This window comes from Amphiura filiformis, chromosome 2 (assembly GCF_039555335.1).
Source record: "Amphiura filiformis chromosome 2, Afil_fr2py, whole genome shotgun sequence".
Classification (NCBI taxonomy): domain Eukaryota; kingdom Metazoa; phylum Echinodermata; class Ophiuroidea; order Amphilepidida; family Amphiuridae; genus Amphiura; species Amphiura filiformis.
The window spans coordinates 91,479,707-91,496,842 of NC_092629.1; the positions used below are offsets into that span (position 1 = coordinate 91,479,707).

General features: G+C 40.7%; 1 protein-coding gene across 2 annotated transcripts in view; it reads right to left on the reverse strand.

Annotated features, from left to right (window-relative positions):
* Positions 1–16,575, reverse strand: part of LOC140146823 (uncharacterized) — a 36,978-nt gene extending 20,403 nt beyond the window's left edge. The window contains exons 1-2 of one of the 2 annotated variants that reach the window (XM_072168701.1): positions 16,469–16,575; positions 8,320–8,411 (exon numbers count right to left, since the gene is read on the reverse strand). In XM_072168701.1, coding sequence (XP_072024802.1) covers positions 8,320–8,395 — 76 coding nt within the window. In that variant the 5' untranslated portion in view covers positions 8,396–8,411; positions 16,469–16,575. The remainder of the gene's footprint in view (positions 1–8,319; positions 8,412–16,468) is intronic. The other variant, XM_072168702.1, reaches the window with a different exon arrangement.
* Positions 16,576–17,136: the final 561 nt, after the last annotated feature.

Consider the following 17,136-nt stretch of genomic DNA (forward strand, 5'->3'; position numbering starts at 1 on the left):
CCATGGACTTCGTCCATCCTGTCCACCCGCTTGCTACGCCCCTGACCATAACCCTAACCCTAACCTTTACCCTAACCCTAACGATAAGCCTAACCCTAAGCCTAATACTAACCCTAAGCCTATCCCTAACCCTAAGCCTAAACCTAACCCTAATCCTAAACCGAAGCATTACCCTAACCCAAGGTTCTTATGAGTTATTCCGGCGTCTAACCCTAACCCTAACCAGAACCCGAACCTTAACCGTAACCCTAATCCTTACCCTAACCCTAGGTTCTTAGGAGTTGTTCCGGCGTCTAACACTAACCTTTACACGAACCCTAACCCAAACTATCACCCCTAACCCTAATCCTAAATTTAATCCTAACCATAGCCCTAAGCCTAACCCTAACCCGAACCCTAATCCTAACCTTAAGCCTAACCTTACCCATACCCATACCCTATCACTAATCCCTAACCCGAAGCCTAACCCTTAACCTAATCCTAACCCTAATCCTAAACTTAAGCTCTAGCCTAACAATAAACATAACCATAACCCTACGCCTAACCCTAACCCGAACCATAACCCTAAACTAAGCATAACCCTAACCCTGACCCGAACCATAACCTTAGCCCTAACCCTAATCCTAAACTTAAGCCTAACCCGAACCCTAACCCTAACATTAACCTAACCTTAACCCTATCCCTAACCCAAGCCCAAACTTAGGCACCATCTGGTATAATAATTGTGCTTAACCTTTACCCTAACCATGAGCCTAACCCGAAACCTAGTCCTAACCTTAACCCTACCCTACCTACACCCAATCCTAACCCTATCCCTAACCCTAAGCCAAACCCTAAGCCTTAACCTAACCCTAATCCTAAACCGAAGCATTACCCTAACCCTAGGTTTTTAGGAGTTGTTCGGCGTCTAATCCGAACCCTGACCAGATCCGAACCCTAACCTTAACCTTAACCGTAACCCTAATCCTTACCCTAACCCACGTACCTTAGGAGTTGTTCCGGCGTCTAATACATACTAACCCTTACCCGAACCCTAACTCAAACCTTCACCCTAACCCTAGTGCCAAACTTAAGCCTAACCCTATGATTAACCCTAACCCTAAGCCGTACCCTAATCATAGGTTCTTATGAATTGTTCCGGCGTCTAACCCTAACTCTTACCCTAACCGTAACCCAAACCTTAACCCCCCTAATCCTAAACTTAAGCCTAATCATAACCCTTAGCCTAACCCTAACCCAAACCCTAATTCTAAATTTAACCCCTAACCCTTACATTAACCCTAACCCTAACCCTAAACTTAAGCCTAACCCGAACCCTAACCCCTAACATTAACCTAACCTTAACCCCTAACCCAAGCCTAACGTAGGCACCATCTGGTATAATAATTGTACTTAACCTTTACCCTAACCATGAGCCTAACCCGAAACCTAGTCCTAACCTTAACCCTACCCTACACCCAATCCTAACCCTATCCATAACCCTAAGCCAAACCCCTAACCCTTAACCTAACCCTAATCCTAAACCGAAGCATTACCCTAACCCTAGGTTCTTAGGAGTTGTTCTGGCGTCTAATCTTAACCCTAACCCTAACCTAACCCTAACCTAACTCTAACCCTACCTAACTCAAACACGAACAAGAACCCTAACCCTAACCCTAACCTTAAACCTAATCCTAAACTTAACCTTAACCCTAACCTATACCCTAATCCTAACCTTAACCATAACCCTAATCCTAAACTTAAGCCTACCCCTAACCCTAACTCTAAACCTAACCCTAAACTAACCCTAAGCCTAAGTTACCCTAACCCTAAGTCTAAGCCTAATCCTATACCGAAGTATAACTCTAAGTCCTACCCTAACCCTACGTTCTTAGGAGTTGTTCTGGCGTCTAATCCTAACCCTGACCCAAACACGAACAAGAACCCGAACCCTAACCCTAACCTTAACCCTAAGCCTAAGCATAACCATAACCTTAACCATAACTCTAACATATACCTTTACCCTAACCTTAACCCTAATCCTAAACTTAAGCTTAACCCTAACCTTAACCCTAATCCTAATCTTAAACTTAAGCCTAACCCTAACCACAACTCTAAACCTAACCCTAACCTAAGCCTAATTTACCCCAACCCTAAGTCTAACCCTAATCCTATACCGAAGTCTAACCCTAAGTCTTACCCTAACCCTAGGTTCTTAGGAGTTGTTCTGATGTCTAATCCTAACCATGACCCGAATCCGAACAAGAACCCGAACCATAACCTTAACTATAACCCTAAGCCTAATCCTAACCTTAACCCTAACCCTAACCTATACCCTAAACCGAACCCTAACTTTTATTCTATAACTGGACATTTGTGTGAAAATTGAGGGCGTTATTTATATACATTTTAAATAATTTAAATTAGCAAAATAATATGAGTTAGTCCTTACATTTCATGATAAAAAGTTTTTTGAAAATTCTCTTGCCATTTGCTAGTCTTTTTTCTGATGTTCTAATGCCATTATATTATACCAGTGTTTACTTCTTCTAAAGATGCAAACAAGATTTGTTTGGGTTAAGGTTAGGGTTAGGGTATATGATAGGGTTAGGGTTAAGGTTAAGTTTATGATTAGGGTTAACCTGTTCTCAAAACTTGACCTTTGTTTGTTTGGGTTTGGGTTTGGGTTAGGGGGTTAGGGTTAGGGTTAGGGTTAGGGTTAGGGTTAGGGTTAGGGTTGGGGTTAGGGTTAGGGTTAGGGTTAGGGTGGGGGTTAGGGTCAGGTTTAAGTTTAGCATTAGGGTTAGGGTTAAGGTTTGGGTTACGGTTAGGGTAAGGGTAAGGGTTAGGGTTAGGCGCCAGAACAACTCCTAAGAACCTATGGTTAGGTAGGGTAAGGCTTGGGGTTAGGGTAAATGTTAGGGTTAGGGTTAGGCTTAAGTTTAGGATTACAGTTAGGGTGAAGGTTTGGGCTCGGGTAAGGGTAAGGGTTAGTGTTAGACGCCGAAACAACTCCAAAGAACCTAGGGTTAGGGTAAGGATTAGGGTTACGGTTAATGTTAGGGAATGGGTTCTGGTCAGGGTTAGGGTTAGACGACGGAAGAACTCCTACGAACCTACGGTTAGGGCAATGCTTCGGTTTAGGATTAGAGTTAGGTTTAGGCTTAGGTTTAGGGTTAGGCGTAGGTTTAGGGTTAGGATTAGGCTTAGGCTTAGGTTAGGGTTAATGTTAGGGCTAGGGTTCGGGTTAGGGTCATGGTTAGGGTAAGGGTTTGGGTTTGACGCCGGAAAAACTTCTAAGAACCTTAAACTGATTGCCTTATAATAGGTGATATAGGCACAATTATACCCGATGGTGCCACCGTTAGGCTTGGGTTAGGGTTAGGGTTAGGTTAGGGTTCGGGTTCGGGTAAGGATTAGGCTTAGGTTTAGGATTAGGGTTAGGGTATGCGTTAGGATTAAGGTTAGGGTAAAAGGTTAGGTTTGGGTTAAGGGTTAGGATTAGGAATAGGGTATGGGTAGGGGTTAGGGTTAGCCTTAAGGTTAGGGTTCGGGTTAGTGTTATACTTAGGGTTATGGTCAGGCTTAAGTTTAGGATTAGGGTTAGGGTTAAGGTTTGGGTTACGGTTAGGGTAAGGGTTAGGGTTAGACGCCGGAACAACTCCTAAGAACCTATGGTGAGGGTAAGGCTTAGGGTTAGGGTTAATGTTAAGGTTAGGGATCGGGTTCTGGTTAGGGTTAGGGTTAGACGACCGAACAACTCCTAAGAACCAAGGGTTATGGTAATGCTTCGGTTTAGGATTAGGGTTAGGTTTAGGCTTAGGATTAGGGTTAGGCGTAGGCTTAGGATTAGACTTGGGGTTAGGCCTAGGTTAGGTTTAATGTTAAGGTTAGGGTTCGGGTTCGGGTCATGGTTAGGGTAAGGTTTGACACCAGTAAAACTCCTAAGAACCTTAACTGATTGCCTTATAATAGATGCAATAGGCATAATTATACCCGATGGTGTCTACGTTAGGCTTCGGTTAGGGTTAGGATTAGGGTTAGGTTAGGGTTCGGGTAAGGGTTAGGCTTAGGATTAGGTTAGGGTATGCGTTAGGGTTATGGTTATTGTAAGGGTTAGGCTTAAGGGTTAGGTTTAGGTTAATGGTTGGGATTAAGATTAGGGATAGGGTATGGGTAAGGGTTAGGGTTAGCCTTAAAGGTTAGGGTTAGGGTTCGGGTTGGGGTTAGGCTTGGGGTTATGGTCAGGCTTAAGTTTAGGATTAGGGTTATGGTTAAGGTTTGGGTTACTGTTAGGGTAAGAGTTAGGGTTAGACGCCTATGGTTAGGGTAAAGCTTAGGGTTATGGTTAATGTTAGGATTAGGGTTAGGGTTAGGCTCAAGTTTAGGATTAAGGTTAGGGTGAAAGTTTGGGTTAGGGTTCGGGTAAGGGTTAGTGTTAGACGCCGGAACAACTCCTAAGAACGTAGGGTTAAGGTAAGGATTAGGGTTACGGTTAAGGTTAGGGAATGGGTTCTGACGACGGAAGAACTCCTAAGATCCTAGGGTTAGGGTAATGCTTCAGTTTAGGATTAGGGTTAGGTTTAGGATTAGGGTTAGGCTTAGGGTTAGGCTTAGGCTTATATTATACCCGATGGTGCTTGGGTTAGGGTTAGGATTAGGGTTAGGTTCGGATAAGGCTTAGGCTAAGGCTTAGGGTTAGGGTTAGGGTATGCGTTAGGGATATGGTTATTGTTAGGGTTTGGCTTAAGTTTGGGGATTAGGATTAGGGTAAGGGTTATGGTTAGGGTTAGGTTTCGGATCAGGGTTAGGGTTAGGCTTAGTGTTATGGTTCAGCTTAGGGTTAGGCGTAGGGTTATGGTTATTATTAGGGTTAGGCTTAAGTTTAGGGTTAGTGTTAAGGGTTAGGTTTAGGGTTAAGTATTAGGGATGGGTTTAGGATAAGGGATAGGGCTAGGGTATGGGTAAGGGTTAGGGTTGGGCTTAAGGTTAGGGTTAGGCTTAGGGTTAGACTTAAGTTTAGGATTAGAGTTAGGGTTAGGGTTAGACCCCGGAGCAACTCCTAAGAACCTAGGGTTAGGGTAAGGCTTAGGGTTAGGGTTAATGTTAGGGTTAGGCTTAGGGTTATCGGTTATGGGGGTCTCCCCATCAGTCCGAAACACCGTCAGTCCGAACCACCGTCAGTCCGAATGGAATAACTATAGAATACCCCGCTCAGGGAGCCTAACCCTAACCCTAACCTAACCCTAAGCCTAATCCCAACCCTAACCCTAACCCTGTGTGTTGGGAGGTGAGATGGGTATTCTATAGCTATGCCGTCCGAATATGGGGGTTAGGTTTAGGGTTAGCGTTAGGTTTAGTAATCCTAAAAATAAGTACTGACGGTTGTTCGGATTGACGGTGTTTCGGACTGACGGGTGTACCCTGGTTATGGTTAGGGTTAGGCTTAAGTTTAGGATTAGGGTTAGGGTCCGGGTTAGGGTTAGACGCCTAAAGAACCCAGGGTTATGGCAAGGGTTAGGGTTATGTTTCGGTTTAGAATTAGGGTTAGGGTTAGGGTTAGGCTTCGTGTTAGTTTAGGATTAGGGTTAGGTTTAGGGTTAAGGTTAGGGATAGGCTTAGGCTTAAGTTCAGGATTAGGGTTAGGTTTAAGGTTAGGGGTTGGGTTCGGGTCATGGTTAGGATTAGGTTAGGCACCGGAACAACTCCTAAGAACCTACGGTTAGGGTACTGCTTAGGGTTATTGTTTGGGTTCGGTTTAGGATTAGGGTTAGTTTAGGGTTAGGTTTAGGGTTAGGGTTAGTTTAGGCGTAGGGTTAGGTTTACGGTTAGGGTTAGGGGCAGGGTTAATGTTCGTGTTAGGGTTGGGGTTCGAGTTTGGGTCATGGTTAGAGTTAAGGTTTGACGCCGGACTAAGAACATTAACCTGTTCTCAAAACTTGAACTTAATACTGATTGCTAGTGCATTATACAAGGTGCTATAGGCACAATTATACCAGATGGTCCTGAGGACTAAGACGCCGGAACAACTCCTGAAAGCATGTTCTCAAAACTTACCCTTAATAAGGATTGCTAGTGCCTTATACCAGGTGCTATAGGATTAAGACGTCGGAACAGCTCATAAGAACCAGTTCTTAAAACTCTGCTAGTCCTTTATGCTAGGTGCTATAGGCACAATTAGACCCGGCGGTCTCGAGGATTAAGAGGCTGGAACAACTCCTAGGAACCTGTTCTCAAAACTTGCCCTCAATACTGATTAGGCTACTAGTGTCTTATACTAGATGCTATTGGCACAATTTGACTCGATGGTCCCGAAGATTAAGACACCTGAATAACTCCTAAGAACCTGTTCTCAAAATTTACCCGTCATACTGATAGCCAATGCCTTATTGAAGATGCTATATATATGCTAAATTAGAATTAGACCCGATGCTCCCGAAAATTAAGACGCCGGAACAACTCTTAAGAACCAGTTCTCAAAATTTACCCTTAATACTGATTGCTAGTGCCTTATACTAGGTTCTAGTATTAAGGGCAAGTCAGTTTTGAGAACAGGGTCTTAGGAGTTGTTCCGCCGTCTTAATCCTCGGGAGCAGTTGTTCCGGCGTCTAGCCCTAACCATGACCTGAACCCGAACCCCAACACTAACCTTAACCCTAAGCCTAACCCGAAGCCTAATCTTAACCCTGGTCCTAAGCCGAACCCTAATCCGAACACAAATCCTAACCCTAACCTTAACGTTAATCCTAACCTAAGCCTAATGCTAACCCTAACCTCAGGGGTCTATCGTCTTAATCCTCGTGGGAGCAGATGTTCCGGCGTCTAACCCTAACCCTGACCTGAACCTGAACCCTAATCCTAACCCTAATCCTAACGCTAATGCTAACCATGACCCTAAACCGAACCATAATCCTAACCCAAATCCTAACTATAACCCTAACTTTAACCCTGAACCTAATCCTAACCCTAATCCTAACCCTAACATGGGGACCATCGGATCTAATTTGTGCCTATATATCATCTAGTATAAGGCACTAGCAATCAGTATTAGTGGCAAGTTTTGGGAACAGGTTCTATGTTCAGCGTTTTAATCATCGGGAGCATCGGGTTTAATGTTCATGTTTTTTTAGATTCGGACTGATGACGTGCTTTTCAGATTCGGACTAACGACGTGTTTTTCAGATCGGACTGATGACGTGTTTTTCAGATTCGGACTGACGACGTGTTTTTCAGATTCGGACAGACGACGTGTTTTTCAGATTCGGACTGACGACGTGTCGGAGTGAAGACGTTTCGGACTGAAGACGTTTCGAACTAAAATAGTGCATTTCATTTTCGGACTGATGACTGTTCGGACTGAGGACGTTTCGGACTGAAGACGTTTCGGACTGATGCGGGCACCCCAAGCCGATTCTAGACCACTCTGTGACGGCCTTATATCTACCGATGGCCATGAGACTCCGCCCCCCTACACACACACACACACAGCCCCCACACCCCTACCAGCTACGCCACTGGGTAAAAAGCAAGACATTGTTCATGTTGTTGATGATATAGACGGTTTTTAATATTCCATTAATTAACTTGTTTGAACTGGCGTAGGCCCTACTCTTGCAGGTTAAATAATTATAGGTGTTCAGCAAATGAAACTTTTTGTTAAATTTAGGAATACACTAATGTAAAGAGATCTGGACTAATGGTTATCATTGCCGTTGCAATAATTAATACAACAAATTAGTTAAATATTATGATTATGCCTCAATAAGTATATAATGCGATATCAAACACCTACATACTCAGAATATAGATCATACAGGTCAAATATATCACTTTTAACGTCAGTCTACTTATCGGCGTAGTGCAGTGGCGTAGATTTCTTTTTGACATTGGGGGATGGGGTTGGAAAAAAATTCTTGAAGTATAGTGAATTCAGCACCTTTTGGCGACATATAAATAAGTTTATGGTAAAAACGGGCGCGGAGCGCGCGAAAAAGTTTGCCATTTTGAAGCTAAACTGTTGGAATATGCTGCAAAATCGAATAAATTCTCGAAGCGCGAAAAAAATTGCACTTTTAGGACTAAAATGGCATGAGGTTAATTTGGTCAAAACCCATATACAGGCATCAACATTGGGGGATGATTGTATGGACCATCCCCTGACAAAATATTGGGGGTTACCCCCCCCGATCTACGCCTATGGCGTAGTGGTAAAAACCTAACAATTCCCGCCGATTACGAGCTGATCAAAGTACAGTAAAAACATGTTGCCTTATACATCATAACAAAATTCCCAATTTGCATAAAATCACCTACTTTCCCCAACCTACAATTTGCACCCACCTGTCAGATTGAAACACTCTTCACCATTCACAGTGTAAATAACGCTTAACAACATCCATAACTGAGCAGAAAACATCTTGCCGTTGTACACTCTGAAAATTAAAACGATATGAATATTTTAATCAGTTGACACTCTGATAATACAGTCATGGACAAAAGTTTGGAATATTTTTATTTTTGTATCAAATGCAGTTTTCAATCATATTAGGAACAGGTTTATTGTTCTGGAGTAGTGCTCAGTTGAATTTAATTGAAAGATACTAATGTCATTTGATGATTATATCACACAGTTTGTCAATTAAACAAAGAATTACCTGAGGAAGCGCATTACAATGGAAGGATCACATAATCGCAACACTTTTTGGCGGTCTCTTTGTGTCACAAAATGAGATTAAAGACACTAGCAATCTTTATTGTTTAGACAAAAATTTAAACTCTCACTATGACTTGTTCAGATAAGTCTGTTGCTTGAGAAAACGCAACTCAATATTTGGTGTGTCTACCCCTGGCCAGCTCAAGGTCATGTACGCGACGTGACATTCCTTCGATCAGGTTTTCCAAAGTTCCTTGTAGAATATCTCGCTAGCAAGCATTGAGGGCGTATCTAAGTTCCTGCAGGGTGATTGGTTGGTTGTCCATGTTACCAAACCTGCGGGATGCCCATAAGTTCTGTATAGGGTTCATATCCGGGCTCAAAGGTGACCAGTCCAGGTGTCCTACATTCTCATTTTCAAGGAATTTCTTCGCAGGTAGGGCTCTGTCCGCCGTAGTACTGTTATCTTGGATCACGAAATTGTTCCTGAAGTCTCTTCTCGCAAACGGAAGCATAACTGTACCAAGAACATGCAGGTATTGGTCCTGGTTCATGTGTCCTTCTAGCATGTAGAGGTGTGATTTCGAACTACTGTGAAATGCTCTCCATACTGTGATTCCACCACCATCTCCCTGGACTCTAGGCAGGATACAATCCTCAAGTAGGGCTTGACCAACCTGTCTTCAGACCTTGAATCGGCCACCTTGTCTGGAGAGGAGGAACCGGGCCTCGTCAGTGAAGATCACATTACGCCAGTGGCCTACTGTAAAGTTCCAATGTCTCTGTGATCAAAGTAAGCGCGCATGCCGATGTCTTTTCAGAAGTATTGGCTTTCTTATTGGTCATCTTGTGCGAAAATCTGCACTAACCAGTCTATTTTTCGCAAGATTCCTGGTAACAGGCGCGTTTATGGACCTTAGCCATTCTGTTTGTAGCCGAGATCGGTCTTCCCTGGCGGTTGTCTTTTGGGGCCGACCTGACCTTGGCCTAGGTGTAGTAGTTCCGGTCTCTCGACGTCTCTTCAAAATTTTAGAAACTGCACCTTATGTAATTCCTAAAGCGACACCAATATCCTTCTGTTTGTAGCCGTGATTATGTAAGTCAATGACGCGGGCGTATAAGTCTGCGCTCAACTCGCACCCCATGATCAGAAATATCGTATAAAACAGACAGATGCAACAAAGTAAAGCTGCTTTCTTCACACGGTAATGCAAAAGCCAATGTAACCTTATGAATCATATCGCTAAAATAACTGTGAAAAGGATGCCCGATGGTTCATTGGTCAGGCATAAGAAGTCATTGTCCCACATTATGTATTGTGTGATATTGAATGGTACCTAAGACCTTGCCAGATAGCCGTGATCCATTTTGCATGGCTAACGGGTCATTGATGGTAAGAAATCTGCACTTAAAACAGTGCAAAAAATAAAAATATTCCAAACTTTTGTCCAAGACTGTATTTGTACTCGGCTATTCCAGTTGAAATTCATACGCCTCATATGGAAGACATGACCTTAATCACCCACACAGGGAGTGTATAGATTTCAAATGAAGTCACCCATCCAGGTATTAAAGCTAGGTAGCCCCATTTATTTAGACTTCACACTCCCTGTGTGGGAGATTAAGGTTATATCTTCCACAGGGGGTGTATGAATTTCAAATGGAACAGCTCAATGGACGATTGCGTAGCTAGGGGTTGTGGCGCCACTTTAATGAAATTTGGTTACAATGAAGTTGAATTTCGGTCTTAAAATGATCTTTTAGATAACTATTTGCGCTGAAATGCTGACATTTTGACTTTCACAGCTTCGAGGGGCGCCAAATCGATTCTTTTTTATCCACCGTCCCTGTTTAGTTTAATGAGACTACGTACACCTTATTGAATAATTTAAATTGAACCAATAAAAAAGAACAACACACAAAACTCATTTACAACTGTTGTGTGCAGTGTTGTCTTGTGCTTATTATGGTCAAGCAAGCAATGATAAGATGACCGCAAGACGAAAAAAGTATTCTCTTAAATATTATTATTAGATGATAACATTTATACAGCAATTATTATTACTACCGTACTTTAGCGTAAGGGGGGTGCAATAAATATGTGTAACCCCGGGTTGGTGCATTATATGGGGAGATTTTTGGTAGGACGAAAGGGGGGCAAGCATTTTTGGCATGTTGAAGAGGGAGGAGCGTGTCAAACGATTTTGGCAGGTCGAAAGGGGGGTGCCGAATTTTGACACATGTATTTTGGGCACCGATTCTAAATACCAAAGGTGTAGGAAAACATTTGGAACACGTTCAAATATGCAAAATTTCCTGCTCACTGCGATCGCATTATAATATAAGACAACTTAAGCATGTTAAGGTTTTGAGTACGGGTTCCCCAAAATCTTACATGTGTAATGGGGGGGTAAAAGATTTCTTGGCACGTCAAAAGGGAGGGCAAAGGTTTTTTGGCACGGCCAAAGGGGGGGCAATTTTGGAAGACCATTTTGAGAATTCACCACCAGGGGTACATATAATTATTGCATAGCCCCTTTAACCCATATCAATTTATAAGCGCTCTTTAAGCAAAGTTTATTGTTCATAACCATTATGATAAAACAGGCGAAAATAGTAGCTTTTTGCACACGATTTCCTATTTAAAGAGAATTGGCCATTGCTCATTGAAATTAAATGGATAATATAAGTGTGCTCGTTCATTTAATGGCATCAAATTTGAAAGATATTCTAAGCATCACTCGGGGTTTTGACTTTTAAAACCCACAATAATTATGGTCAACAAATGTGCTAGAATAGGTCGTTTTCAACAGATTACAACATTCGCCTTGTTACCTGTCACGTTGACGTAATGAAAAAAACACGTTTTTTAGAGGGAGTGTTAGTGTTCGTTCGATATATATATAAAACAATTCTGATTGGATAAAGGAGACATTCGGGGTTTTGACAAAAAACAATCAAATATGCCGTATGTTTCAATAGCCACCAGCTATAAGCTCACACAGCTCTTATGATGCTATACACTCAACCGTTCGTCTATCACACGGTAGAGGATAGTAAAAACAAAAAATCTTATCGTTTATTCTCTAACTTTATATACCCAAAACTGTGACAATGTGTCCTCCCAGCACAATGCTGTTATGATTGCAGACCAGTTCATCTCCACTTTTTAATCCCTTTTTTTTTATTCCCTGTGCTTGGAACTGGTGGAGGGAGAAAAAACATACACAATGAACCACCACACAGTGTCATCGCCCCGATATCTTCATGGCAGAAATCGCCATGGTAGGTTGAATCCACCGCCACGCATGGCCATTTTGTTCCGACCTGTTTAATAGTTTTGAGACGCATAATGGGCCGAAGGACATCTGACTAAGGCTACTGACAATTGCCCGGTGACTGACCTGGCTGTGTGTGAGTCGAGCATGGTACGCCATAGGTCATATGCTTTTAGACTACCCACGATTGGCCTATACAATGCGCTATATAAAATCAGAATTATTGTAAGTTTTTGAGTTCAAGACGCAAGCTTCTTTCTCAAGACACAAGCTAACGACTATCATATCTGTTCAACACATATATTCAAGTGCAACCACATCTGGTTTCTTTGGACGAAATTATTTACGGAGATATTCATCATTTTCTACCCCGGTATCCAAAGATTTTCGTCTGAATATCAAAATAGCACATTCACGTGTTTCGATCCCGGGTATTGATTTTAGTATCTCTGGTGTACCAAGTAATTATTAGCCAGGCGATGTCGGTGTGCACCAGTTCCCAACGATCATGAACAAATATACATTAAAGCAACAGGTACAGAGATGGACAAAAGAGACAGAGGCAAAACATACTGCAGTTACTGTCCGTTTTCCTATACACAATACACAGTGCTCTTACCATTGACGCGTGACCTCTACAAATAGCGTACGTTAAAAGTATGGGGATTTTCCTAGTTAACGTCGCTGTGTGAAAAATAACCGGCCGATATTAAAAGTACTCTTCTAAAATTCTAGAAAATATAGTTTTGTAACATGTCCTAAATTTTTAGCTAATTTAGATGTTTGGAAATATGCGTACTTTGGTGTTTTAGTGTATTTTATAGGTAATAGTACATTGCCTAGTTAACGTCGCTGTGTGAAAAATAACCGGCCAATATTAAAAGTACTCTTCTAAAATTCTAGAAAATATAGTTTTGTAACATGTCCTAAATTTTTAGCTAATTTGTACTGGTGGTATCGGTCCCAAACATTTTTCAAAATTAGAAAAATTAAATTTTCACCAGTTTTATTATAAAAAAAAGAGTTGTAAGTTTGTTCCACAAAGGAGACACACAATCGCACTCACAGAATATGTGAGCTAAAGATTCACTTGATTTCTTACAAAAGAAACACAAAGGCGAATATGTTCTACCAATTTTATCTACCAAAAAACGTTTCAAAACGTAAAAAGCGGCCAAAGTTTAAAAAATCTTTCCTGTGTGGCTTTTCACCCTTTTTTAAACTTGGTCCCATTTAGTAAAGTAGTATTAACATGAAGAATGAGTCCTAATTTTTACATGCAACAATGTACTCTTATAGGTTTAAGACTGTTCGAAAGCGGTGCAATATGACGTAGGCTACCGTATGTATTATCAAAAACATTTCAAGGTTTATGTTTTATTATATTGCGTGATCATAAAGAGTAGTAGAGTATTATATATACTTAGCAAATTGACTGTGTGTCAACCTGCTACATATAGGCCCTACATCTGTACATAAGGTGCAGAATCGCACATGACGATGAAGAATTTAACAAAGTGAGTATTTGCTACAAAATACATTATAACGTCTATACGGAAAAAAACTTCAATTACGCACGAACATTAATTCATTTGCTCTACAAAATAAACATTGACAACTAAGAAAACCAACAAGTAGCCTATACACCAATCCGAGAAGCGTTTACTGTATTTGGCCCTCTATTGACGGCAACACAGATGTACCAGAGCGGGAGATTTAATTCGTAATTCAATACTCATGATTGTGTATTGAATGTCACTGTTGTGTACAATTCCCGGGTACAATTCTGTATAGCACACAATAAATAATGGATAGAACCCCCGACCTCGGGACACCGCAGTTTTACATCGGGGACACCGCAGTAATGGCGAAGTCGGATAGGTGTATAGATGACTTCGTATGGGTCTTTAAAAACTTTTCAGTCGGACTCGCCATTGTATTTGATCATTTGTGTATGGAGAGCAATGGCGACCCGTCATTGTATTTGTTCATGTGTGTATGGAGAGCCACTCTTGGAGCCCATTGGACTTAGGCTAGGTCCTCAGGTAGAGTCAGACGCTGTATGTACTAGAAACGCCCATTCTTGATTCTGCGTTCATTCAATGTTAGCATTAAATTTGTATTGCCCGGCGGCCCCGCGTAATGGAAAACCCTGAATTTGTTACATAAAAAGAAATGAAAAAAAAAAAAAGCAAGGTTCCACCTGAGTACATATTAAATTGGTGTAGAAATTGTTTTCAAATATATATATGAATTTAGACAAACATACGGGATATAATGAACCTTTGACATGACGCCATGATGACATGATTTTATTAGTCGTTTTGTATATCATAATACCAGTATTTGTAATTTTATATTATATAGAACTAATATTTTGCATCATAAATGCGCAGTTCATATGCACAGACGATTACTAATCTTCAAGACTTCAAAATAACATGTTACTAAGCAGGTAATAGGTGCTGGCCTTGTCCTATTGTACTTGTTCATTTGTGTATGGAGAGCTCACTGACGTGTTAATAGAGGTCAATGGGATAGCTTCTTTATGGGGCACTTCTCCATCGGTTTCAGGGCGCAGTTCATTGAACTAAGCGGGATTCTATTGCAAGCGCTTTTATATTATTACAAAACGGATCGTGGTTATTGCCTTGACAAATCTAATACATAATTCATACCAGAGATTAATAAATCCAGGGGTGCGGACATTTCATTGGTCGCAAACCACCGGGATTCGATACAAGTTTGCGTTGTAAATGAATGCGTGAATAAGAGTGTCATCCCCTTGGCGCGATATTTGATTTCTGAAAATACTCAAGTTGCCGTTCAAAATGCCTAAAAATCATCAAGATATTGCAATACTGTCTAAAGTGATGTAAAATTGTGGCAAATTTGTATGATTTATCGCACATAATTTCTGCGTAGCGTGGAGAATCATTTACATATGATTTTGGAGAAAAATGTGATAATTTTAGGGAAATATAGAATGGCGGAAGAAACAAATAAAACATTTTCCTGGAATGTGTAGACCATACTCTTTCTGTTCCTATTGATTTGGATACTGAAATAATTCTTAAAATGAAGCTGTTGGGTGATTTATGTTGGCGTTTCTAGAGTGTGTCATTATTGGCAAACATCTAGGGATATTGTTGAGAGGGCACTCGATTCACGAGATTTCTTTTGCAAGAACGCCAAAATAGCACGAATTTTGTTGGTTTGCGACTGAAGAGTGTCCGCACTATAGATTTCTGCCATGCAAATTAGCTAGTGTCAGTGGGTAAGAAAGTGGCATCTTTTGAATCGTTAAGACAAGCCACATAATCTTATGTAAAACTCTGCTGGGTGTTTCGATCATGTATTATGCGTGTTTGGTCAAGTGAGGGTAATTTGTAAAGCATCAACTTGTGAACAAGTCATAGAGGGTTTGATCATGCTGATGATGTTGCCATTTTGGACGACTTCTGAGTGTTTAAAGCCCAAAATGAATGAATAAAATCGTGTATGAGATATTTGCGGGGATATTTGGGTGCATTGGGCACTTATGGGTTGGGTATAATAGATTTCTATGTATACAATTAAGTCTGATATATTTTCGATGGAATATATATTTTCACTTGAAAAGTTAGTAGTTTCCGAATTGCAATTTCTGAATATTATATAAAAGGTGAGAATAAGACTATAAATGTAAGAGTATGGGATAATTTTGATTGTTAATAAATGCGAAACGCCGGCGGTAGACATCAGCAATATCAGGGATTGCCGCGATTCTTGCAGTAGCTTTTATGAATAGAATACAATAGTGGATACAATAGCGGATACAATAGCGGAACAATAGAGCTCTCTTACGGGCAAATAAACCTCGTCGCGTTTTGCTAAATTTCACTTCTTCTTTTTCATGAACTAACCGTTATTTTTTTTAACTTGTGGCAAAACTTCGACCGAAGTTTTTAATAAAGGAAATTATTTGTGCAGATAGATTTTCAAACCATTCAATCAGAATTCCATTCATAAGGGAATTGTATTTCCGTCTATCTCTAATTGGAATTTCATACTCAATGACAAGATCCTCAAAAGTCTTAACTGAATTGTAACCTCTATTAAGATCAGAAAGAGTAGAAATACCAATATTACTCCACTCAGGATAAAAGAAAAACTGTTTTGTTTTCAGCCGGACATTTTTGTTCCACCAGATTGGATCCTGCAAGTGGTAATATTTCCATAACCTATATTTTCCTTAACTTTTTCTCTATATACAGATACCAATTCTTTATGGTTTCGGCAACCTGTGAATTTTTCAAGGAATTCAAAACACAGTTAGGGGCATTAGTTTTGAACAAAATTGAAGTGTCCTGGTTGAATTGAGAAAGAACATTAACCTCCAAAAATTTTCAAGTGCTAACAAAATTAGGGTCTAATAAATGTTTTATCCAAACCTAATCCCTTGATTTTTGATTTCTGAACAAAAGCGAAACCAAAACTGGGGAAATGGGGAGTGTCTTAATATTATTAATCAAAATAGGTATAAAATATAACACATAGATAAGAGTAATAAGCTTACCTTACTTAAATGATAACTGATCCTGTACAGATCTCAACTGTTTTGGTAATAAAGTATTGTACAAACGATTCTTGATGACTGTACGTTACACAGTGTCATCGACCCTATATCTTCATGGCAGAAATCGCCATGGTAGGTTGAATCCACAGCCACGATTGGCCATTTGGTTGAAGCTTTTGAGACGAATAATTAGTCGAGGACATGACTGAAGGCTACTCACAATAGCCGGGTATTGATCTTGGTTGTGCGTGAATAAGCTTGTATACCCCATTGAGGTCAATGGTCATCGACTTTTATACTGCCTGGTAGTGAGTGCAGCTGTACTACACGCTGTAGCCATACTGGACCAACGCAATATAAAATTAGAGTTTTGGTTAGATTTTGAGTTCAAAGCGCACGGCCAATTTTCAAAGCGCATTCTAGCGACTATCATATCTGTTCAACACGTATTTTCAAGTGTATGAGACCAAATCTGGTTTCTTGAGAAAAAATCATAACGGGAGATATTCATCATTTTCTAACCCGGTATACGAAGATTTTCGTCTGATATCAAAATCGTGCATAGCAATTCACGTGTATCGATCCCGTGTATTCATTTTAGTGTCCCTTCTGCACCAAATAATTAATAGCCAGGCGGTGTCGGTGTGCGTTACGTTCTTGTTTAGTCC